Raw genomic sequence first — 26,257 nt, forward strand, 5'->3', positions numbered from 1 at the left:
GCTACCCCGCTGAGCTACCCCACCCCAGGCTGCCCCACATAGGCAGGCAGCTCCTGGTCAGCAGCTACACCCCACCTCGGAGGTCCAGGGTGATGCAACAGATTTTACCACCTAGGACACCATTCTCCGGCTAGCATAACGGACGTGAAGAAGCGGGAAACGCATGCACTCAGCCTAAACCTGGCTAAGACCCCGGCTTGGCCTCTGTCTAGGCAGAGGACTCTAATGGCTAATTTCACATGACAACGTGCCCGGGCCCTGGCACCCACGTGTGTGGTCAAACGCTTGTCTAAATGCCACTACAAAGGTACTTTTTAAAAGGAGATTAACATTTTAACAGTAGACTTCGAGCCTAATTCCTCTCCATAATGTGGGTGTGCCTCATTCAATGCATGGAAGGGAAGCAGGCCTTAAGCTGAAGACTCTAAGAGGAAAGACGGAGCTCCCCCACAAGGAGGAATCCTGCCTCCAGATGGCCTCGGACTCAAAGCTACCACACCGACTCTTCCCTGGGTCTCCGGCCTGCCCGCCTACCCTGCAGATTTTGTAGCTCCCAGAGTCTACAAGAGCATGAGCTAATTCCTTAAAAATCGATCAGTCACGTCACACAGAGATAGAGAGGTAGGCAGGCATGTGCACACAAGTGTATATGTACATACACACAGCTCTATATACATGTGTTTGTAGGTATAACCCTCATGTGTACATGGCTATACACATAGGTATGCGTGCATACATGTGTGCTTATGTGTGTGTGCGTATATATGTAGCGGTTTCTCTGGAGACCCCTAGTACGGGGACCTTGAGCACACCCATCTCTCAGAGCCGCGGTCTCGTCACACGTGTCAAGTGGGAGTACCAACAGAAACGCTACAGGCCGAAGAACCCACCACAGGTCCAGCACGTTACGGGTACCCACTGAATGGAGGCTTCTGCTTTCACCATCGACCAGGTATTTCTCGAGGTGATTCCAGGGCTCGTCAGAAAAGGCAGAGCTGTACCGTGGCCTGCATTTGTAGTTGTGTGTCTACTTTTCACTGTCCGTGCCCTCACTAAGCAGTCAGCTCAGGTGGAGAGCTTGTACCTGTCAGTCACTGAAGCATTCCCACAACTGTGCCTGGCACACGTCCAATCTACTGAGAGAATCACAGGGGATCCTTTCTTCCCATCAATAAGCCAAGATTTGCAGGGGACACCAGAAACACCTTTCAACCCGGGGCAGGTACAACATGGCCTTTCCACCCCAATTAATGACCGGCAAGGCCATCAGTCTTCCTCACAGACACGTCTCGGCCACATTCCTGGACGCTCTTTCTACTGCAGACCCTTACAAGTTACCAAGCACTCCTTCCAAGACTCTAAAGGCACAAGTCCCATGAAAAGCATACTGGGTTTGAGATCCCTTTCTCAGGAGCCACCCAAGTGGCTTAGGAGACAGACCCCCACAAGCATCCAAGCGAGTGCCCACTATGACTGGCATGAACCTCTGCTCCCCTTCCCTTGTACTGAACTCCTGCTGGGAAGCAGCCACCCAGCCAGAGAAGACACTCCCCAGACCCGTCCGCATCCAGCTGGAACCCCAGGCCTAGTCCCCGGCCGTGGGCTGTGGGCAGAGTGGTGCGGGCCACTGCTGAAAGAAGGGGGAACAATGATTCTGTTCCTTTTCTTGAGTAACGCTGCTTCCCCCCAACTTCTCCTCCTCTCAGATAATGCCGCTCCCGTCTATGCCAACTTGCCCACTACTCCAAAATCACTGCTGAGAGTATGTGGATGGAACGTGGCAACAAGTTTTATCAAATACTTATTGTGCCCTTGGTCAACACACACACAAACTAAAGTAACGATCCTCTGTGCTGTCAGACAGACCACATACCCGAGACAGGGCTACAAAGTCCTGAGGGCAGGCAGGCAATCAAATGCCAGGGCTAGCTTACTGCTCCCCAGGGCAAGAGGAGTTTAGCAAACCGAAGACCAGTGTGATTATATTTCTTTACGGGGACAGAAGAGCTGGCTCTTATAATCAACGCAACATCTGGCCTGGCCAGGGAGAAGGGAGTGGCGCTTCCAGAAGAGGAAACTGGATAAGCCAACAGGAGGGATCAGAAAGCGGTCAGCACGGGGGCACATGGCCAGACTGCACTGAAGCTTCATGAGCGCCACCCAGAGGGGAAAGACGCTGGGCACGGAGGAGCGGGGCCACGCTCCTGGGGGAAGGGAAAGGTCAGAGAAACAAAGGAGACGGGCTTGACGCCCCCTGTGGGTCCTTGGGAGGTGGGGGGTGGCAGGGGCGGGCACAGTCCAAGTACCGTGTTGACTCAGCAGTGGGGGCGAACACCTTCCATTACACACCCACCTCCTTAACCACCCACCCTCTTCGTAATTGCTGGAACCTATCTGGAGACGAGTCCTGAGGCCACACCTGGACTGGAGATGAAAGACAGAGCTTTGATTGACCTGGGATGCCTGCCGCCGGCCAGGAGCCAGAAAGCGGGCACATTTGTAGCCTACCGGCTGGCCCTGAACTTCATTCGTGTGCAGCTGATAATCCGCCAAGGGAGTGGTTCCTGTGGGCAAGCACGGGCATTTTTACTCCCCAGGTGACTGAGTGTGGAGCCAAGGCTGGGAAGCACCACTCTGCTCCACGTGAGGAAAGATGGCAGACTGGTTTATATGGAAACTGATGGGGAAGAGAAGCGCTCTCTTCCGCTCGTTTGCCGAAAAGATGAAACCCAGAGCTGCGGGCAGCCTCTTGCCGGCGTGAGAAGGCCTGCTGAGAACGGGCCAGCGCCCACTGGGGCACGGGGGCTGGGCCTAGCAGTCACAGGAGCCCAGGCTGTGCATTCTTCCCTACGAGGCACTCAGCGACACAGGGCTGGCAGCCTGGGTTCCGCCACAGGGGGAGCAACAGCCGGCACCCTCAACGGGGGGACTTCTCCCCCAGAGGACTAGCGGTCCGACACGCAGCAGCACACACTGCCAACACTAGGGGGAGAAGGGGGGGAAAACCAGACCTGAGAAATGGGCGGGGGGGCGGGAGTCCTGTTATTTGAACCCCTGGATCAAGACATCCCTGAAGACAGGCACTTCTAGACTTTTTTTTAGGCCAGATAAAATTGGACTGTAGGAGTCCTACCCTCAAGACCCCTGAACGATGACACCAGAGCAGAGTCAAAATCGTGTGCTAACCGTAGGCACAATAAACAAGCAACACGTGGTAAGAATCTGACTGGAGGCCAAGCATCAGAAGCGGTTACGTGGGGTCCAGCACACTGGCAGCGTGGCACTGACCCACCAACCCGCCCACGGCTGCGCCCTGCAGAGCGGCCACGGGTCTTCTGTCACCTAACCTGCCACGAGGTCCTACAAGAGCCCCTCGGAAATTTCTACTCGTTCATGTGAACACTCATGGAGCACGTACCTGAGTCCAGCACTGCTCAAGGCACTTTGAACACAGGGGAAGAAAGAACAGACAAGGTCCCCGCTCTTGTGGATTGCACAGAGGGGCACAGACAGCAAGCACAGGACGGGGTGAAGCGTCAAGATACTCCGAGGTCCCGATACACTCTGTGATGAAGTAACATGATAAAAGAGGAGGGGGAAGACACAACATGAGATAGGGCGGTCAGGGGAGGGGACCCCTGAACAGAGACCTGCCTGACGGGGTGGAGTCAGCCGTGCAGACACGGGTAAAGAGCATTCCAGCAGAGGAACGACCGCAGAGGCACTGAGGCAGGAACGAGCCTGGTGCATCTGGGGAAGAGCCTGAACGCCCGTGTGGCCGGGGGAGAGTGCGGGGGTGGGGACAGGCCAGGAGGAGGTGGGGTTGGAAGGTGGGGGGGAGGGCCGGGCCACAGCCAGCACTGGAGGCCAGCATCAGAAGGCCTGGAGCGGGTTTTAAAGAGCACAGTGATGGCATCTGGTGGATGCTTCCACGAGGTTCCACACCTGTCCCACTACACCCAGACACAAGCACAGGCAGAGTCAGGAGCCAGCCTTCCTCGTGACCAAAGCCGCCCGCCGCAGATCAAGACATGTGTGCACACGGGGGGCAGGACGCAAGGCCACCCAAGCAGAGATGGCCCACACCTGCTGTGGTTTACACTACTGGACACAAAGTCAGGCCCCCCCACACCCAGGGACACACGCAGGCTCTAGCAATACCCCGCCCATGGCCATCCATCTCCACAGAACCGGGGCCTCAACTGTCCTGCCCTATTTTCTGGGAGCCCAGAGACACACAGGTCCCTGAGAGTAAGAAGCACACGCCATGTTCAACGGGGCATCAGCGAGCAGGCCACACACAGGCAGAGATGCAACAAATCAGAGAGGCTGAGGACTTTTTTCTTCTTCTTCCGTTTCTTAAATTTTTTAAATTGCTCCCAAACTTCCATCATCTGTCAAGTTCCTCCCACTGTACCTCCTGCCTCACCGCCGGTGACTAGGATGGCCACTAGCAACAGAGCCCTCTGTCCCTGAGCCCACGACACGTTAATTAAATGGAGCCACCGACAAGAGCGTGCAGCCTTAAACCCATCACTACAGGAGAAGACGACGGTGGCCAAGGCAGGACAGTGGAGGGAGCCCAACGAGGGGAAGGCCAGGAGCGAGAGCCCCCGACACACCACAGACGGGGGTATTTGCAAAGACAGATTCCGAGAATTAAGAGCCCTGTCCCAGGACAGGAGGGATTCCGCATCCAGTCAAGAGCTGATCGTTCACACGAGCCTATGAGCTACCGAAACCCAACTAAGGCTTGAAAACGGGCCGGGGAGCGAGGGTGGGAAGTATCTCCTGTCAAGTATGGCTGGATTCGGAGGCTCAAAGGACATGATCAGAACCCAGCTCTTCCCTGCCACCCGGCTCAGCTCCTCCCTGTGCGTGACAGCCTCACACGGAGACGAGAGAACTGTAGTGGCCCCAGCCTCCCAGGCCCCAACAGGAAAGAAGGCTGCCCCTGGCAGGAACACCGCTCCTCCTTGGCCCAGAGAGCCAGCTCCGATTCACAGGTAAATGCTCCTCAGGGGAGCCCGAGAGAAGGCCGACACTGAGCAAGGTTCTGCTGAGCGGCAAAGAGCCCAGAAGAAATCCCACGGGACGCCAAGAAAGCAGCCTCGTGGACCGCACCCGCGGCCGCCGCCCACATCTGAAGAGTAACACCAAGGGTCCTTCCAGCAGTGAGGTCCCAACCACACGGCATGGGGGCTTCGCCTCTGGCGTCCAGGGCAGGCGGTGACAGGAACCATCCACAGGGGTTGGCACCGGTGACCCCAGGACACACGGTGCACAGGCACGGGCCGGGGCAGTGAGCTTTCCTGTCCCGTGTGTGCCGCCCAGCAAAGGCCACAGCTCTCCTTTGAGGTCTCATTTTGCCCACAAGGAAACTCTGACAAAAAACCCCACCTTCAAAACATCAGCACCCCGACTCAAGCTCCATAAGACCGTGATGACGATGGGCCCAGGGCCTGTCCATGGTCGAGTCAGCACCTCGAGTCAGCTTAGTAGCTGTGCTCGTTTCCTGTAGCTGCTGTAACAACCACAAACTCGGGGGCTTAGAACACCACAAAATTGTTACCTCACGGCTCAGGAGGTGAGAAGTCTAGACGGTCTTACGGCTCCGGTCAGGCCAAAGGCAGCTCCGTGCTCCTCCTAGAGGCTCCAGGGCAGAGCCCATTCCCCGGGTCTTCCCAGCATCTGGAACCTCTCAGACCCTCCTCCTTCCTTTCATGAGGACCCTTGTGACCACGCTGGGGCCATCGGGAGAAACCAGGATAATCTCCCCTCGTCAAGATCCTTCACCTACCCACAGCTGAAACGTCCCTTTTGCCAGAGCAGGTAGCGTATTCACAGGTTCTGGGCATCGGGACACAGATGTCCCTGCAGGACCAGCATTCTGCCCGCCACAGTATCTTCCAGACGCCAGACTCTGATATGAGCGTTGATCTCAACTCCCTCATCTCACACATAATCCTCACAAGGGCTTATCAAGTACATACTGTTTTCATTCTAACTTTAAGACTGTACCAAAGGGCTGTCAGAGGTATAAGGAGTGACGATAATGTCAACTACTAACTCGTACTGAACGGTTACAAGTCAGAGAAGATTCTAAAGGCTTCGTACTGATCTATGTCTGCTTTCCCCCAAAGCCTGCGAGGAAGTTACTACGGCAATTCCCCTTTTACAGAACAAGAAACGGAGTCACAGAAAGGCCACGTGGCCCGTGAGTCAACTGTACAGGGGCGTCCTCAGTTGTTACACAGAAGTCACTCATCTACCCACGTCCATCGTGAGTTGCCAGGACCAGGTGGGATGCCAGGTCTCCCCAAGGCTGCGGCCGTGACCCTCTCGCTCCGGGGCCACGGGCGGGATGAAGCGACACTTTGGACAAAGACACCAGCCGAGGGCAGGACAAGCCTTCCTTCTTTCTCCGACGGCCAAAGCAGCGGAGCAGAAGCCCTCTCGCTACACCATGCTCCCGACCCAGCCCCGCCAGCATCTCCCCCCGGAGGCCCCTCCATGGCTGCGGCCCTCACAGCTCTTGGCAGGTGAACTCCATTCGGGGGCTGCGTTTCCCCACGGAGACTTCCATCAGCGAAATACCCTCAGCCTCACCCCCCACCCTGTGGCTGGTTGGGGAGATTCTCGATTGTGTGCAGGGCACTCAAAGGTCCCCCACCTCCCCCCATGGACTCTCTTCCCTCCCGGCCCCCACTGGGGGAGAAGGAATTCTGCAGACCTGACAAGCCCTCACAAGGGGAGTCCCTGGGTCTACACGTGGGGCAGTGTGTGAGGGATGGTGACTATGGCCGCAGGTCACGCTGTAGTTTCCTGGAGAGTCCTGTGTCTGTGTCTTATAGGGAACTGGAGAGACAGGGAGAGTAGCCATCATTAAGTAGCATCTCGAAGCTGCAACAAAGTCATCTGCTGGCTACTGGTTAGGAGGCAAGTACAAAACATGTACGTAGCTCAGAAGATCACGTTCTCTTCTTCGCTCTCACCGTCAACTACCATGTGACACAACTAGCACAGCACCCTGTTAAACCACAAGCTGAAAAGGAGAAAAAGGACCAGGGAAAGACCAGCAGGTGACAGCGTCTCTCCAAGTAAAGGCTTACCCCGGTCGAGACCTTTCCCTCCCCAGGTCTGGGACACATCAAGCCACTGAACAGCTGAAGCGCCCAACCAGTCCCCCCTTCTCTGACTCAGCAGGCCACCATCAGGGCAGACTCCAGCTCCCCAAGTTGAGAAGGCCAGAGGAATGAAGTACCTGAGCATCAGATCTGGGCCTTCCAGCTTCTCTCTGCTGATGGACGAACTGCTCCTCTGATTGTACATCATTCCCTGCAAGTTTGGCTAATGTGAGTCGACTCTTAAGAGAATGAGCCGGTCTTGCGGACACAAGCTGTCAGGTTCGCCTGCTCCTCAGCCCCCTCGGACAAGAGTCCAACTTGTCACAGTACGCTTCAAAATTCAGCGAAGCCCGAGAGGAAAACATTCGCCTGGAGAGTGATCTCCTTGTGGCCCTCCCCTCCGTAAGTGCCAGCGCCCGGTGCTGGAGAGGAGAGTCGGTGCCTCGAATCCTTAACACAACTGCTCCCAGGCCCAGGGAGAGTCACGCTGTGAGCCTCAGTGTCCAGCCAGTTCTCGGTGGATGTGGAAGCCCTTACGCCACAGCTCCAAGGCTGGAGGGGCACAGACGACACACCCGGGGATGACAAGAGATCCAAAACCTCGGGTGGAGGTGTTTTAAGCTGTTGGGAAAGCTGATCTCACTGAGGAAACCTAGCACTTGAGGGGAGGAACAACCCAACCTCACTTCTGGACATTAGGGAAAAACAAAAATTTCCCTTCAGTTATTTCATGAGGCCACCAGATTTCTTAGAGGAATTATACCATTCTTTTAAAAAAGGAAAAGGGTGCAAATCTGAAATCTAAGATCCAGAAAATTAAAGGGTGTCAACAATCTATTCTCAAGGTTTGTTTCTGCTTTTGTTTTTAACTCCCAGAGTCATTTCCACAACAATGCAGGTGGGGGGGGGGGGGTCTCAACACAGCCCTCAGACTTCTCTTCAGCCCGGAAGGCATTTAGGGCTTAAAGTGGTTTTTCACTCTTTTCCCTACTGATGAGTGCTCACACTTTCATAAAGAAATTGTTGCCAAAAGACAAAAAGGATCCTTAGACCCCTGAACTAAAAGACTCCTATTGTGGAAAATGCATTCTGAATCCCCACCTGGAATCTGGGAAGCTGGCACCCATCTCCAGCTCCAGCCCCGTAACACCAGGAGCCACGGCAATCAGAGATCACAACGGACTCTCGGGCTCTCCTGCTGCCCCTGCCCCTGCCCCCCCAACCCCCCACACACCCCACGCCATCCCAGCCTGGCCAAGACACCCCAAGCTGCCACAGCCTAATAAGGGTCCACGCTCATCATTTCAGCGTGAGTCGGCAACTGGCTGGGCTTGAGCACGGAGTCCCACTTTGCTGGACTAACAGAGGGCATCACGTGAAAGTGAGGTAAAAGCTCTCTGAAAGAGCCCCTTGCTTTGGGGTTTAAGTTTATTATTTTGAGAGAAAGAAAGAGAATGAGCAGGGGAAGGACAGACAGAGGGGGACCGAGGATCCCAAGCGGGCTCTGTGCGGACAGCAGTGAGCCCGGAACTCACAAACCGTGAGATCGTGACCTGAGCTAAAGTCGGACACTTAACCTACTGAGCCACCCAGGTGCCCCCCCCCCCCAGAGAGTAACTTGTAGTGAGGCTGCTTCGCGGTGCCGGGCACAGAGGGGGCGCTCACTAGCATTTCTGAGTGCAAACTACAGCACTTAATAAGCAACAGAGCCTCCGTGAGGGTATGCCGACGCCCAAGGGCTTTCATAAAAACCTTCTGCAGACAGAGGACCCACAGGTAAAGTAGATGGTCTTGAAGGGCATTCCCGGTAGTAAGAGCAGTTAACAACTGCTACCACACGGAGTACAAAATACGCTACACGGTCTCAGCTCCAATCCGTTCCAGGGCTGTCGTGGCATCCTGAAGGCACATACCCTGCTCTAACTCAGAACTCTCAGCCTATGTCTTAGGACAGGGAACTTCAGCTGCAAACAAACAAACAAACAAACAAAAACTATGCTGCACACTGCAGGTTCCATGGACCCATTTGCCGGAGGAAGACTCCCAAAGTGCTCACACGCCAAAATGCATTTTACAGCATTGAGGTTTTTAAATCCAACACAAGCCCAGCAGGGGTCCTTTTTTCCTAGGTTTAATTTTCTTACTGCACCAAGTCAAAGTTCTGAGCAGGCAGAGTACAGATATCTCCAAAGGCAGTGGGGTGCAGACTACACATTACAGGCATAAGAGTCACGTATCTAGACAAGCAAACATGCGGTCCATCCGAGATCCAATGCAACAGCTCCTGAAGGGAGGAGCCCTCTTCTCGCCTGAGAAGCGGCATAGTTACCAAGTTCCTCAGGTACCTCCCTTTGCACACAAGAGTTTAAGAACTCTGCAAGGCAGGGGCGCCTGGGTTGCAGCCCTTAAGCTGCAAACCGGTTGCAGTTGGTTAAGCGTCTGAATTTGGCTCAAGTCATGGTCTCGAGGTTCATGGGTTCAAGCCCCTCATCAGGCTCTGTGCTGACAACTTGGAGCCTGGAGCCTGCTTGGGATTCTTTCTCCCTCTCCCTCTGCTTCTTCTCTGCTTGTGCTCTGTCTCTCTCTCAAAAATAAATAAATCTTAAAAAAATTTTTAAAACAAAGGACCCTATGAGCAAAGAACCAGGGATTTGGAGAAAATGACCTGAGTTCATTTCCACCTGAGAATCACACACAAGCCCCTTAAGCTCTCCTGAGCCTCACTCCTCACAGGGTGATGGAGTCAAATACCCACTCCTCACAGGGTGATGGAGTCAAATGAAAAAGGACTTGAAGCTGCCTGGAAATGGTAAAGGACAGACAAATACTACTCATTGAGACACATCATGGGTGGGCCAGGCAGCTACAAAGCTAGGTGCTGGGGACACAAAGATGGGGAGCGAAAAGTAAAAGACCCACACACACCTAACTGCACGAGGTGAAATGAATGCAGGGTTGTAACAGCAGTATCTGTTTGAGAAGGTGATGAGCCCACAGAGGAGGACTCAACTGGCTCTGTAGTGATAACCCCCTAGACTGCTAACAGGCACAGACCAACTGGAAATGAAGCGAGGCATGTGATCAGAGGAAAAAAGAAAAACACACACACATTGAGGCCGATCAAACAGAGACCATAATAAACACAAAAGCTTTAAACAAAACTCAAGCCTTTCTGTTATTAATATACAAACCACATCCCGATTCCAATCCTGTCTCCCTCTATAACAAAGAAAAATAACTACCATTTACCGAACACTAATTACATGCCAGGTGTAATAGTGGAAACTTCTTCACGTTCATTGTTTCAGGAAAACCCCACAACAACTTCTGTGATGTTGGTGGGATGTTTCCACTTATACATGGCAAAATAATTCCAAGACATCAAGTTATACTGGCTGAGCCTGGCTTCAAGTGTAGGTCTGGCTGACAACCAAGACCTGGGAGCCCGGAGGGTCTACCCCTTTGTTAAAATGTCTACACTCCAAGAGCTCACTTGCATGTAAGACAGTCTTTTAATGCTAAGTTGGCTGAAAGGCTGCAGGACGTTTCAGCCAAAGTTAAACACCCTTTCTTCCTGCTGAACTGAGAAATGTTCTGGTTGATTCATGACAGTTTAACTGTAGCCAAAATGCAGAGAGGAAGCATAGGGTATCACCTCATTTAGTGAAATCTTGGTCAAGAGATCATTTTTCTATCCCTTTTTATTTCTGACTAGCTACAACTTACTCGGTACTTAGCCTATAGTAGGCAATATGCTAAGATGTCTATGTACCTACCTCATGAGGTAGGGACTGTCACCTAACCCTATTCTACCAATGAAAAAATTATCATACAGAGAGCTTGAAAACAAAACAAAACAAAACAAAACAAAGCCAGAATTGGAGCTAGAGCCTGGTCAGCCTAACTCCACAGATCTGATTCTCCACCACTTTGGGGTTCTGTTGCTTTCACCACTAGCCTGACGGGACTTAATCATTCTATAAGGTTTGCTATCTGGCAATTATCTCAAGACCTGAAACATATAAAATTCCTTAAGTATACAAACTGATACAATTGTTGCTAGTGATCTAGCAAGGATGTCTTACCAGATTCAGCAAGAAAACACAACAGGATGTTCCATCTGATTAGTTTTCTAGAATCCTGACCAGTACTGTGTTTGTGATTCACCTGCATATGCACTCATCACATGTTGAGTGCCTACTGTGTGCCAGGCACAGAGGCTATAAAGATTAAAAAGCTTGGCCCGCTCCCCACCCAAGCTCAGTCTCCTCCTCACCTTCAGCTGTTTGACCTTCTCTTTTCAGCATCTGGACAGCTCCTACATATTTCTTCAGTTGGACTTTGAGCACCTCGTTTTCTCTGCAGGTACAAGAATGTTAAAAAATACGTTTTTAAAAAATGGTAATATAGACCGAAGTTGGGGGGAGGGGGAAACTGTGTAAAGAAAAACACACAAGGTGCATCTTATAAATATTATTACATTTTTCTGTTTTAGCAATCACCACTGGAGAAGACTACACCACATAGGGCACATTTGAAGAATCCCTTCAAAAACCATTCACTCCTAATGAAAATCAGTACTAACTGGTTCCAGTTCCCACAAAGTCAAGATGCTGACATGTGTTGTGCTCTATTCTGTATCAGGCACTAGGTAATATTCTCTCCATGTATAGAAGCATGTACTAAATACCATGTACTCAACCTAGGGAATACTCATTATTTTTATTAACTGCTACATGCAACAAACATTTAGTATTTGCCAGGCATCATGTGAAGTCTTTATCATCTAACGCTTCCAATGTGTTGTCACAACGCTCATTTTACACACGAGGAAACTGAGGCATAAAGAGGAGAAGCAGCTAAGCCCACACCTACCTCCACATAAGACCATACTACGGGACACAGAACTCAGGCTGCAAGAAGACTCTACAAAATTCACTCCCCAGGTATACTGGCTAAGGAAAAGAACACGAGAACCAGGAGAAGAAAAATGTTGTTTATTATGTACCACATAGATCAGACTTTACCCAGGTCACTTCAGTGAATCAAGCATGCATGCATTTATTCATTCTTCATTTGTTTGAAATATGTTTGAGTGTCTATCATGTATTAGGCACAATGATCCAATATTATGCTTCTCAGGTGACGGAGCAGAAATTCTCGGGGCACAGATAAGGTCTGTGACTAAGGTCACACGGCCAAGGTCAAGGTCAAAAGTAAGGCACACTCCCAAGACACAAACCCAGGTCGCTCTGCCCACAAGGCCCAGAGGATCTTTCCTCAGTCTCCTTTGGGAATTGGACTTGGTTTCTCATAAGTATCACCACCCCCCTACCCTCCAGCCACGGGGAGAGGTGCCTCTCCCACATTCTCTGCTTGTACTCCTCCCACCCAAAGGTCTGGAATCTGAGTGCCTTTTTTTTTTTTTTTGTAATGTTTATTTTTGAAGTGGGGAGGGGTAGACAGAGAGAGAAAGAGAGACAGAGAGGAGAGCAGAAGATCTGAAGCAGGCTCCAAGCTGACAGCAGAGAGGCTAATGTGGGGCTCGAACTCACAAACCATGAAGATCATGACCAGAGCCAAAGTTGGACGCTTCACTGAATGAGCCACCCAGGCGTCCTGAACCTGAATGCCTTTAAATACCAGAGACCATTTCCTCAGTATGACAACAGCTTTAAAACTGGGTTTCTTTTATAAATATAAAAATTTAAATGCTCATCACAAAATAATCAGAGGACATTTAAGCAGGAATGTAAAAGTCACGTGAGAGCCCAATACCATGACATCAACTCTGGTGACATTTTAATAGCTGTCTGTATCACACCTCTCTCTGGGCACGCACCTATATACCAAGTAAGTATCGTTTTTCCTGGATGAAGCATCTTTCACACTCTTTTCTTTCTGAAGTCTTTTTTCCTTTTTTTACCGCTCCACTCACCATCCTTCCTCATGGCAACCAATGTGGAAACCCAGCAAACCAGCTGTTATAAATCTTGTCACAACTGGGTTGCCTTGTTTAACAATTCGCCACAGGAAGCTTCTAACTCAACTCAATCCATTTACGGATGGAAATGCCAGTCCTTGGTATGATGTGCACCACACATTTACGCAGTGTAAAAACTCTAGACTGCCCATCACCGGTTCTGTTTTCGATGCATCCGGCTACACCTCAGCCCTGGATTTGCTATTTCGTTTTCCTGCACTTTTGGCGGAAAGAACATCACCAAGTAGAGACTCTACCCCATACTCGGGCAACCGCTGAGGACACTGCATTCATCTTGGAAGCTCTAGAGAGTACACCACAGAGGGTCCCTTAATCACCCCCTTCCCCTCGCAGACAGCGCCTCTCAGATGTGCCTCAAGGCATCCACACTCTCCCCACCTGTGACATGAACAGCCAATGTCTGAAGCTAAGCACCAAGTCCTGGAAAGGCCTGTGGGAGGGAGACGCTCCCAACACACGTGGACTGTACCACTTATTTTCTGGAATTGTCTCTGCAGGGTCTTGTCACTCATCCCGATCTGTTCCTCACCCCATGTGGGAATTCAAGTCACACAGGACCTGAAAACTAGGGAACGCTATTTATCTGCATTTCTATATGGCCTAATTTGACAAGGGTTCGTGGCAGATCCGTCCTCCTCATGGGGGGACACGCAGGCTGGTTTGGGCTGACGGACAGGTGAACCGCGTCGAGTTCTGGCTGCTCAGGCTCCTGTCATGTGCTCGCAGCACATGGACCGACCCTCAGCCCCCTTGTTCCTCAGTGACACTGCAGCCAGCATGGAAACATCTCAGGTGCTCGCTTTTCTGGGTTGGATCTTTTACTAGTCTCTTAAGATTCCATGTAAAAATTAGATGTGAGAGATGAAAACCAAGGTTTTTAATATAGACGGATTTCCATCAAAATGATGAGAAACTGTGAGACTACATCAAACCACTGGATGAACACCTTTGGGAGGCACAAATTCATCCCAGACAATTCTGCAGCAGTCAACTTGTGTGCCTTTTGCAGGAAGTTAACACTTTCAGGTCACTAGGAATGAAGTCCTTTTCGTTCAATTTTTTTTCTTTATTTTTTTTATGTTTATTTTTGAGAGAGAGAGAAGAGACAGAGTGTGAGCAGGCGAGGGGCAGAGAGAGAGGGAGTCACAGAATCAAAGCAGGCTCCAGGCTCTGAGATGTCAGCACAGAGCCCGTCACGGGGCTTGAACCAACCAACTGTGAGATCATGACCTGAGCCGAAGTAGGACACTTAACCGACCGAGCCACCCAGGTGCCCCTTTTTTGTTCAATTTTTATTTTGAAAGAATTACAGAGATTCACATGAAGCTGCAAAGATAATACCAAGAGCTCCTATGCCCTTGGCCCAGTGTCCCCAGTGGTTACAGCTTACGTACTACCTACGAAGCAACAGTAAACCCAGGAGTCTGACACGGGCATGAAATGTGTGTGTGTGTGTGTGTGTGTGTGTGTGTGTGTGTGTATTTCTGTCCAGCCCACTACCTGCATTGATGCCCCTAAGAATCCTCTCCCACAGTGTGTCTCTTAACGTGGAATACAGACTAAAATGGTACGACAGTCACACAGGCTACACCAACGAGTAAAGCAAACCAGGTCTAAAAGGGAGTAGGGGGGCAGGAGGCTATGAAAACCAGGGAGCTCCTGCCCCACTACAAAATTTTTTTAAAACTTAAAATATTACTGGGATGCCTGGCTGGCTCAGCCACTTGGAAGAACAAGCCCCACAGTGGGTACAGAGATCACTAAAAAAAAAAAATAGTAATAAACTTAAACACACACACACACACACACACACACACACACATTACCAGGCCAAGAAAATAATTCCCAGGCTCTGGACGACTAATATGCAACCAGCTGACAGGACTTTAATTTGTAGCCAGAAGAACCACAGAGAATCCATTATTCTTATTACACAGGTCTGTTATGATTATCAAATTAAAAATGCCTTTCTGTCTGACACCTCACGAGACAATGGAATGGGTTAGTCGATTAAATGAGCCCTAACCAGACAAGGGCTCCAAGATCCTCTGAGCGTGTGCAAGACGGGGGTGGCCATGCAGGCCCATTTTCACGAGGGCCTTCCAGCCACCCCATGCCCCACCGCCAGGGGCCAGTCAGTCTCAGCAGCGAAGGGGCAAGGGGAGCAGGGCAGACCAAAGTGCATCGGCTCCGGGTGCATCGGCTCACGGGCAAGGTGTCTTCAGAGCTGGGGGGACCTAGCCTCTCTGCTACACCCCACCCACTTCCACACAGCCCAGAAGGTTCTGCACGCAGGCAGTATTCCAACAGACTCCTCTGAAGGATGAGGCCACAGGGCTTTTACTTTTAACCCTTTCCTCCCTTGGTCGATCCCTGATTTTCTAGAGCTAAGTCATGTTTGCCAACAAAAAACACCCGCACCGCCTAGTCTCTTAAATTGGAGATGTAAAGAATCTGCTCAGAAAACGTAAACAAAATGCTAAACAGGAAGAGGAAGCTGCTAGGGAGCAGGCCACCGCTTCACCTTCTGGGTGTGGGGAGGCACCCCCACCCTGTCTACACTGGCGACATGTGGCTGGAGAGCCTGGGAGGAGGAGAGCTCTGACGGAGGAAGCACGGATGGTTGCCTCCCTGTCCAGTAAGACCGCAGAGCAAGCCCCTCCTCTCCCTTTCAGAGGACTCTCCCCTTCTTTGCTGCCAGGGTGCACATCACTCAGACGAACATCACCCCACCACATCTAGCTCTCTTTGTAACCAACGGTGTTGATTAAACCCTGATGTGCCATCCAAAGAACCATCTACAAAAGTTTGGGGTGGGATGCTGTCGTTGCTAAGAACTGCCCACGCCCAGACCTTCCAGGGGCACAGGCAGCTCCAGAGTCCTGAGGGTGTGACCACTTTCTCCCCATCCACCCGAGAAGTTACTGCTGCTGCAGGTACAGCTGGGAGCTTCACACCCTGTATGGGACCAGTCAGTGACCCACCTGTTAACAGTTGGCCTCTTCCCAAGGATCTGGTCTTTCAGCTCTAACTCACCCTCTGCCTCAAACGGCGGGGGGGGGGGGGGGGGGGGGGGCGGCTCAGTCATCACAATGGCGACAACGAGAAAACCACTCAACAAGAAGGAGCAGGGAGGGGTAGGGGCTCCATCAGGCAGACCCAGTCTTCGGGACCCAAGCAACTGTAGCAGGAATCTAACCTCACAAAGGTAAACTTACAGAAAGCCCCCTTCCTCACCCCTTGTCCAGTTCTCCCCCCCACCAGTGGGACCCAACTCCCTCAATCAACAAGCAAACACACAGAAAGAGAATGAACTAGAAACAATTTTCCAAATGTGGTACATTCCCAAGACAATTGAGCAATTCACCAAACTTTTTTTTAAAAATATTTAGTCTTCTAGATTTTTTTAGAGCTGATTTTCCATATATTGCAGTGATATACAGAATATTTTGAAAACAAAACAAGTTTAAAGGTTTGCAAAAATCAGTGGAGTGAAAGAAAACTGAGAAGTATGCAGGGGGCACGCAGGCGTGGCCCAAACCATGAACCTGATACACAGTGACCAAAATCTGGAGAAGCAGATCCTTAATACAGAGCAGTATTTTAAGTGTACTTCCTAAATTGCACTCCAGGGGGTGACAAAGGGCGTGGAAAGAGGACCATGGGGATTACAGTTAGACACAGTCACAGAAAGATGTGCCGAACAACTTCCTTCTCTCACCACTCCCCAATGCCCACCCCTTCCCCCGCCGCCTCAAAGCTCCTCAGAGGCCCCAACGTGTTTAAGCACACTGGCCACCCAGTAACCCCTCCAACCCTACGGTTTGTGAGATGCTGCTTTTTCAGATTGGACACAGCCCCTTAAAACTGGGAGACAAATTTTAGTGGCAAAGAACCAAGTCTCTGTTAGAAAAGTGTAGCCCGTGTGGACGGTGGCAGAGGTGGGCATTTGAGATCTTCAGGTCTTCCTTGAAATTCCTCCGTGCCAGCCAAGAAATGAGAAGCACCTCAGTGCCAAGCCCTCCTACAGGGAAGCCCTGTGCCTCACTCACAAGCGTCCCTCTCGTATCCACAACACAACAGGGTCTGCCTGTGTGAAGCACCCAATGGCAGAGACGCTGCAGACAGGCTCTTGGGGAGTCTGCACAGCAACCATGCAAGATGGGTCAGGATGATCCCCCAATTTTATCACCTTCATCGTACAGATGAAGAACCGAGGCTCCAAGAGGTTCAGTCGCCAACCCAAAAAATCACACAGCAAGTTCCAGGCAGGCCCACAATTCACACAGAAGCATCTCCAAGTCCTTGTTCTTTTACTGTGTCAACACTCAATCTCAGCGGATCACCTCAGGAGGTTGGTTTCACTGTGCCCATTTTACAGATGGGGAAGCCAAGGCCCGGGGAGTCAAACCTGAGATTCAAACCGATGTCCCTTACCTCCCAAGTCTCATGTTGTTCCCTATACATTTAGGGAATTAAGCAAATGGGCAGAGCCAAAAACTTCAAGCCCTGAAGGATTCCACTGAACAAGGAGGGCTGAAGAACACGGGTGTGCACACGCCCTCGGTTGGTCAGGTCCCGGGCCAACGTGAACAGGACTCTCGCCACCGCCAAGCTTTGTTCACAGGTGGATTTTCCAAGAGTTGCACAACAAAGCCTCTGCCATCCATCGTCAGAAACCTCACGAATGGAAATGGCAGGTCAGAGGTGAGCTTTAGCAAACAGGAAATCGACAGCCTCAAGAATTGTACACCTTTGACCCTATAATACCAGGTCTGGGAATCCACGCTCCGGAAACGAGGAGAAGTCTGAAAACACACACAAGGATGTGACGACTGTATCTGCAAGAAACTGGTTACAGACTCTATGCGTGAGTATGGGGGGTGGATAAATTACAGAGAAGTCACGTACAACAAGACACTGTGGAGATGTTACATGTATGGTTTGGTACGTACCACAGAAATATGGAAACCACACGTCGGCAGCGCTCATTTCTCAACGATGCTATTAGGAGACAAATTTAAGTTTTCCATCAATATACTTTACCAGGTGAACTAGGGGGGAAAAAAAGACTTTAAAATAAGATTAGATCTAATTGGGGGGGGGAGGGACCCTCCATCTAATGCATCCACTTCACGATGAAAGACTAAATGCTTTCCCAGAACAAGTCAAGGAAGTCACCACCCTCATCACCACTCCCACTGAGCACAGTGTTACATGTTCTAACCAGTGAAGGCAAGCCACAAAAGAGAGCATCCGGTTTGGAAAGGAGCAAGTAACGCAGCCCCTCCTGGCAGATGACCTCATTTTCTACACGGGAAATCCCCAAAATCAAGCACCTTTAAGTTGCGTGAGTTTTTAAAAGGTCACGTGCAAAAAAATGCATCGCTATACGTCAGCAGTGAACAAATTAGAAGGCAAAATTCTAAGAGTCATTCATCATAGCTCCAGAAGAGGAAATGGACGGGTGTAAATTCAATAAAATACATGCGGGAGATGGAGGCTGGAAACTATGCAGCACAAATGGAAGAAACAAAAACATAACTACATATACAAGAAATATCAGGTTCATAGGTTGGCAGACTCCGTATAGTTAAGATATCAATCAACAAACTGATCCATCAATTTCATGCAATCAAATCCCTGGTTTTTTTATAGATGTGCCCTCGCTGATTCTAAAATATATATGAAAAGGCACAGAAACTACAACAATCAAAATCATTTTGAAATAGAAGCACAATTTTGGAGGACTCACATTACTGAATTTTAAGACTTTCTATAAAGGTACAGCAATCAAGGAATATGGGAGACCAATAGAATAGAACCAAGAGTCCAGAAATAAACTCACAAATCTGGCCAGGTCATTTTTTTCTTTTTTTAAGATTTTACTTTTCAGAGGCACTTGGGCGGCTCAGTTGGTTAAGCGTCCGACTTTGGCTCAGGTCATGATCTCGCAGTTTGTGAGTTCAAGCCCCGCGTCAGGCTCTATGCTGACAGCTTGCTCAGAGCCCGGAGGCTGCTCCAGATTTTGTCTCCCTTTCTCTCTGGCCCTCCCCCACGCACACTCTGTCTCTCTCAAAAATAAATAAACATTAAAAAAAATTAAAAAAATATTTCACTTTTCAGTAATCTGTGCACCCAACATTGGGCTCAAACTTACTACTCTGAGACCAAAGTTATACGCTCCACCGACTGGGCCAGCCAGGTGCCCATGGCCAAGTAATTTCTGACCATGGTACAAAGGGAACTCAGGAGAAATAATGGTCTTGTGGACACTTGGTTTTGGAACAACTACACATCCATTTGCGGAAAACTCACCTTGAACTAACACCTCACACCTTTTACAAATACTAACCTAAACTGGATGACAGATAAACATAAAACATACAACTCTAAAACTTGTGAGAAAATCTGCATGCCTAACCGGGATCAGGCACAGAGTTCTTCTATTTAACACCAAAAGCAGGATTTGTAATACAAAAAAGATGTTAAACTGGATTTGCACTGCAAAAGACACTGTTAGCATGAAAAGACCAGCTACAAACTGGGAGAAAATACTTATAAATCATACAGATGATGAAGGACTTGTATCCAAGATTTAATAAAGATCTCTCCAAACTCAAGGAAATACTACCACCGAATAATAAAAGAGGAGAGGCAAACACATTTGAACAGACATTTCATCAAAGATATACAGACAATAAACAAGCACATGAAAAAATGCTAAGTATCATTAATCACTAAGGAAATACAAATTAAAGCCAGGGAGAGAGCACTACAAACTTACTAAAACACCTAAAAAACTTTCTAAGGACAGTAGTAAGTGTGGAGGAAGGGACACGCTCCTACACGGCCGGTGGAAATGGGGGAGAGCACAGCAGTGTTTTACTGGGTCAAACACATTTGTCAAATAACCCAGCAACTCCCTTCCTTGGATTTTTCCCGGAAAAATAAAAATTTATTGTTCATACAAAATTTCTACATGAATGTTGAGAACAGTACTATTCACAATCCCCAAAATTGGAACCAAGTGTCCTTTGGGGGGTCAAGAGTTGAATAAACGAGGGCCCATCCACACAAAGGACCACCACTCATCACGCAAGGCCATGTACTACTGATGGGTAGCTCCTTGGGTCAATCTCAAAAACGTTTGTTAAAACCAGTCTCAAAAGACTATACACTCTATGATTCCATGTACAAGACATTCTAGAAAAGGCCCAACTACAGGGGTGGAAAACAGGTCAGCAGCAGACAAACTTGGCAGGGGCACCAATGACCACAAAGGGGAGGCAGGTGAGACCTTCCGGAGCTGATGAAACTATTCCGCAGCGGCAGGGAGGTGACACTCATCCGTGCAGGTCTTACAACTCCCAACTATATGTCTTTAAGAAGTGAATTTCGCCGTATGTACATTAAACCCAAAAACCGGTTAATATAAAAGAGTAAGTTATAGAGGAAAAGAGGGTAAGACCATATTCACTACTGGCCCAGCCACGGGCATCCCCCCACTGACCCCCATCCATCATATGGGCACCTAAAAAAGACACTGTAAAGCTGGCTGCTAATTGTGGGCAGGAAAAAAAACTAAGAGTAACAAAGTCACCTCCTTTCCACTATCTCTGTACCTTTTCTGCATCTTTTCCGTTTTTTTTTTTTAATAAAATACACACAACATAAAATTTACCGCCTTCAACCATTTTTTACACGTACAGTTCGGTGGTACCCAGTACATTCACAGTGTCATGCGGCCATTTCCAGAACTTTTGTCATCCTGCATGGACACTGTACCCACTGAACAACTCCCCAGTCCCACCCCCACTGCACACCTCGCCAGCCCCTGGCACCCACATCCCACTGTCTGTCTCTGTGATTAATACCCCTTTAGTTTTTAAGGGGAGGACTGGCCCAGTGTCACCATCAACAGTGGTACACCTGTGAACAGAGCTTTGGGGAATGAGGCGGCCTGTCGCAATTCAAAACTCGGTTTGAAACGTAGCTCCCAAGGCTCTGTGAGCCATGATCAAGAGCCATTTTAGGACCTCTCGACAAGACAAGCCCCCAGCCTAGCCTAGCTTGCTCAGGCTTCCAACGCACAGAGGTGCACATTCCCACGCTGGCTCAGCACCATCAAAATCGCTAGATTGGGTAGAAGCCTGAGGTCTCCTTCTGAGACCCTGACTTGACTTTAGAATCCAAGAAGAAGCTCAACTCTAGATACGACTATTTTATTGCCACCTTTCAATTCTTTGAAAACTGACACCTCACACCCAGAACATAACTTGCCTTCAATTGCATACAATACAAACCAGCACGAGAACAGAGCCGGACGATTGGATTTAACCTCCACTCAACACTGCACAGTGTTACCCACAACCTTCAGTCCATCCTGACCAGGGAGCGGCCGGACTGTTTGCCACAAGGGGCTATCAATTCATTCTCGTTCATCCAGCAGGAATTGACTGAGGGCCAGGCACAATGTAAGGAGAAGGGAATGCATCAATAAACAAAAAAGACAATTCTCTGGCCTCTTGGAGCTGCATTTATTTCTCAATTTTATTTTTCCAATTCAATACGTAGAGGGTACAGTGCTGGTGGGTTCTGCTAACAAGGTTATCAAAAAGCATCTACTAAACAGGGCTGGGTGCAGAAGACCTGAGGTTGCACAAAACAGACAAGGACACTCTACCCTCCTGGGGTTCACAAGGCAGTGGGCCAGAGACACCAGCCCTGGCAACCACGAGCGGAGCAGAAGAGTCAACTCCAGCAGCCCGCATAGGAAACCAAGTATCTAGGGTCAGACACACCTGGATTCGACTCTCAGCTCCAGTTTTTTCTTTCTTTCTTTATCTTTATCTTTCTTTTCCTTCTTTCTTTTCTATCTTTATCTTTATCTTTATCTTTCCTTTCTTTATCTTTCTTTCTTTCTGTCTTTCTATCTTTATCTGAGGGGTGCCTGGGTAGCTCAGTCAGTCGGGCATCTGACTTCGGCTCAGGTCATAATCTGGCCGTTCATGAGTTCAAGCCCTGCACCAGGCTCTGTGCTGACACCTCAGAGCCTGGAGCCTGCTTCAGATTCGGCGTCACCCTTGCTCTCTGCCCCTCCCCCACTCACACTCGGTCTCTCTCAAAACAAACATTTTTATTATGCTTATTTGAGAGAGCAAAAGGGCCCACGCATGCACACAAGTCAGGGAGGGTCAGAAAGAGAAGGAGAGAGAGAATCCCAAGCAGGCTCTACACTGTCAGCGCAGAGCCCAGTGTGGAGCTCGAACTAATGAAACCATGAGATCACGATCTAAACAGAAATCAAGAAGCAGACGCTTAACCAACGAAGCCACACGGGCAGCTCTCAGCTCCAGTTCTTACCAGTTCTGTGACGACACCTGAAGGGCAAGGGGGGTGGCGGTGGTAGGTGACGACGGGCGGCAGCAGCAGGGACAGCGGCACCACCACCTGAATGCACCTAGTGCTCAACGGGCCTCAAGGTCTGTTCTCAACGCCTCCAGGTGGGCAATCCCTAAAGGGCAGCCACGGAGAGGCCCATCCCGCGACGGAAGCGGTCTGCCAGCAGCCGAGTAAGCGAGCTCGGAAGATGGTCCAGGGCCGACTGGTGCCGTGAAATGACGGCAGCTTCCCCCAACACCTGACCGCAACCTCCCCACAGCCTGAGCCACGAGAGTCCAGCTAAGTCGTGTCCAGATTCCTGACCCATATAAACGAGGAGACGAAACTGTTGTTTTCGTGTGCTACGTTGTGGGGTCACTTTTTACAGAATTGATAACTAAGATGCTTTACATACATTCATTCATTTAATCCCAACAATTCTCTGAGGTCCTTTTATCCCGGATCTCAGAACAGAGGTGAGGAGAACAGAGGACAAGTAACGTGCCCGAGGTGATGAATTCCTCCGACCCATCTCTCATCTGTCCGTGTCACGGTCTCACGGTCAGGGCGACGTCTCAGCAAATGTGTGCAGCATGGATGTCCCTCTCCGCGCTTCAGGTCACTGGCCTCAATAAGGTAAAAATACTGAGGACTTAACCAGGACGTTGTAGAAGGTACCCGATTTGTTCAACTCATTACCAGGCATTATCTCAGGAACAGAGATGGTGAGGGGAACAGGACAGACAAGGTCTCTACCCCCAGAAAGGAGACAATCACACAAGGGAGGTATGCAAACCAGGAAACAAACAGACTTTAGAAACAATGAGGACTATAAAAGCTAACCCAAACCACACCGACAGAATGGCGGAAACCCAGAACACTGACAACACCAAATGCTGGCACAGACCTGACGCATCAGGAACTCTCGTTGCTGGTGTGAAGGCAAAATGGTACGGTCACTTTCGAACACAGTCTGGTAGTTTCTTACACTCTAAACACACTCCTACCATACAATCCAGCCATCACACTCCTTGGTATTCATCCAAAGGAGTCGCAACTATGTCCACACAAAACCTTGCAGATAATATTCATAGCTGTCTTCTCCCTAACTGCCACAAGAGGGGAGCCATCAGACGTCTTTCCCTAAGTGGCTACCTAAACAAACCAGCATATGCAGACAAGGAGTATTACTCAGTGATGAAAAGAAAGGAGCCACAACAGCCATGAAAAGACAGAGGAAACTGGACCGCATACTGCTAAGCGAAGGAAACCAATCTGAAAAGGCTACAGACTAGGATTCCGATGACATCATATTTGGGAAAAGGCGAAACTATGGAGACAGTAAAAAGATCAGTGATTAGGAGGGAGGGGTCAACAGGCAGAGCACAGGGGATTTTTAGGGCAGTGAAATTACTCTGTATGACACTACGATGGCGGACACAGGTCCCTGTACATTTGTCCAAACCCACAAAACATACACAAGCAAGAGCAAACACTAATGTCCACTATGGACTTGAGTTAATAATAACATATCAAGGGGTGCCGGGGTGGCTCAGTCACTTGAGCATTCGACTTCGGCTTGGGTCGTGATCTCGCAGTTCCTGAGTTCAAGCCCCATGTCGAGCTCCCTGCTGTCAGCGCAGAGCCCTCTTCAGATCCTGTTTCCCAACCCTTTTTCTGCCCCTCCCTCACTTGTACGCTCTAAAATAAATATTAAAAAAAAATAAACTATCAATATTGGTTCATCAATTCTAACAAATGTGCCACACAAATGCAGGATGTTAATAGGGGAAGTTGGGGACAAGGGCAGAGAAGGGTTATGTGGGAACTCACTACTTTCTGGTCACATTTCTGAAAATCTAAAACTGTTCCCAAATGTCTATTTATTAACAAAGCAAGAAAGTAGGGGAAAAAGAGATAAGGTAAGTATTTCAGACAGGACAGTCTGAGATGACCTTTCACAAAGGGGACAAAGATGTACCACCTGTAGCAAGTAAGGAAGGGCGCAGTCTCGCTAAAATGCAGGTTCTGATTCAGAGGGTCTGGAGTGGGGCCTGAGAGTCGGCACATCTACCAAGCCCCCAGGGGATGCCAGTACTCCCAGACAGTGGAGGAGAAAGTTCTGGGCAGAGGAACCAGCCAGGGGGTGGGGTGGGGGGAAGCCCCCAGGCCGGCCTGCGTCTAGCCTGGTCCTAGGACTCAGGGCAGCCAAGGCAGCCGAAGCAGGTGAGGAATCCTGATGGACCCCAAATTACAAATTCATTCAGCCAATAAAAGGTGTTCAGCAGGGAAATGACACGGTATGTGAGAAAAAGTAAAACGAGTAGGCGACAGAAACGAGTTGGGCAGACTAGAAGAAAGCGACTGTGGCCACTCATCCAGGCAAGAAAGGACAATGGTGGTGACAGAGGAGGCAGAAATATTCAGATATTCTTCTGCGGGATTCCAAAACGTCTGGCCAACTCCCACCCCCAGCCCTGAAAACACCTGGCTGGCCACCCTGCAGTTTTCTTCAAAAGCATGAGTGAGGGAAGCCAATCACGGAGCAGGTGGTAAGCACCTCTCCAACAGCTCCCAGCAATGATTCATCTTTGTAAGTGAAAGCAATTATGCCTGCCCCAAAGTCAGAATCAACAACCAGCAACCCCAGACAGCGCTACTCAAAAGATAATTACCCCAAACAAAACCAAAGAACTTGCTAAGTGCATGTGGTAATTCACAGGCATCAAAACATCACAGTTAGAAACACCTACAGGAATTCCGCTTCAGCCAGCCTGAGGCTAGAGCGAGGCTACCTCACATCACCTATCTGCCGGGTACCAAGCAGGCACTCACCACAGCCACACCTGAATATTAAAAACCATGTGGCTAAGTGTGGCCAGACTACCCAAAAGGACAATGATTGTCCCAAGAAGCCACCGGTAAAAGGCAGGAAGGGTGGCATCAATGGCTGGGCTTTTGGGTGTTAAATAGCCACTCCTCAGCATGCAAGGTCAAGCTCGCTGCAAAACTACTCAAAGCGGAAAAAATCATGTTTTCCTAACTGTGTGTGCTCCCCTATGAGTCTCCTCACCAATTCTAGCGCCACCACCTTTTGGGGGCATTATGATCTCTCAAGCCTGTTGCTTGGGAAGGAGTTCAGGACAGGTCCGCCTCCTCCAAAAGGTACCACTTCGACGTGTGCCTTATCTTGAACTGAAGGCAATCTAGAAAGCGTGGGCTCAGGAAAAACTTTAGCCACTCCCTTAACTACATAAAAGAATCCCAGCTCAAGGGTCTTTGCAGAGTAAGTGGTATTAGCAAAGTTAACTTTTGCCTGGATGACCCATCTGTATGGCAGGGCAAACATCGAATTACGAAACATCTTTTCTTCTCATCGCCCTGTGAGTTCCATTCCTTTCCTCTGAAGTCCTAGACGCCCACCCCCTTCTCCTTGGTTCAGGATGACCACAGACACCTCATTATGCCTGTCTTTGGAACTTCCATCCTGTGTGGATTCCCTGTGCGCACACTATTAAATTGTATTTTCTCCTGCCCATCTGACTCAGATCAATTTGATTCTTAGTCCAGCTAGAAGGACCCTTGAAGTGGCAGGAATTCCTGCTCCCCGGCACGAGGATGCGTACTTGGGCATTCACACCCTCTTCACTCTTCACCATGATAATGACAACAGAAGCTAATGCTTGTCCAGCACTGACTGGGACAGCAGAGAAGGGGACCAGGGTCAGCCAGGGTTTTTAGA

At 49.7% G+C, this 26,257-nt stretch overlaps 1 protein-coding gene across 11 annotated transcripts in view; it reads right to left on the minus strand.

Moving 5' to 3' along the window:
* SNX29 (sorting nexin 29) overlaps positions 1-26,257 on the minus strand; it is a 499,996-nt gene that overhangs the window by 292,384 nt on the left and 181,355 nt on the right. For 10 of the 11 annotated variants that reach the window (XR_006963587.1, XR_006963584.1, XR_006963586.1 and 7 more), the window contains one exon: positions 11,404-11,486. The exons of the other annotated variant lie outside the window; for it this stretch is intronic. Coding sequence is in view for 6 of the 10 variants with exons in the window: in XM_047087507.1 (XP_046943463.1) it covers positions 11,404-11,486 (83 nt within the window). In the remaining 4 variants the exon portion in view is untranslated. The remainder of the gene's footprint in view (positions 1-11,403; positions 11,487-26,257) is intronic. 11 annotated transcript variants of the gene reach the window in all.

This window comes from Lynx rufus, unplaced genomic scaffold (assembly GCF_022079265.1).
Source record: "Lynx rufus isolate CCGP_SWC_20201006 ecotype Redwood Valley unplaced genomic scaffold, mLynRuf1.p SCAF_23, whole genome shotgun sequence".
NCBI classification, from domain to species: Eukaryota; Metazoa; Chordata; class Mammalia; order Carnivora; family Felidae; genus Lynx; species Lynx rufus.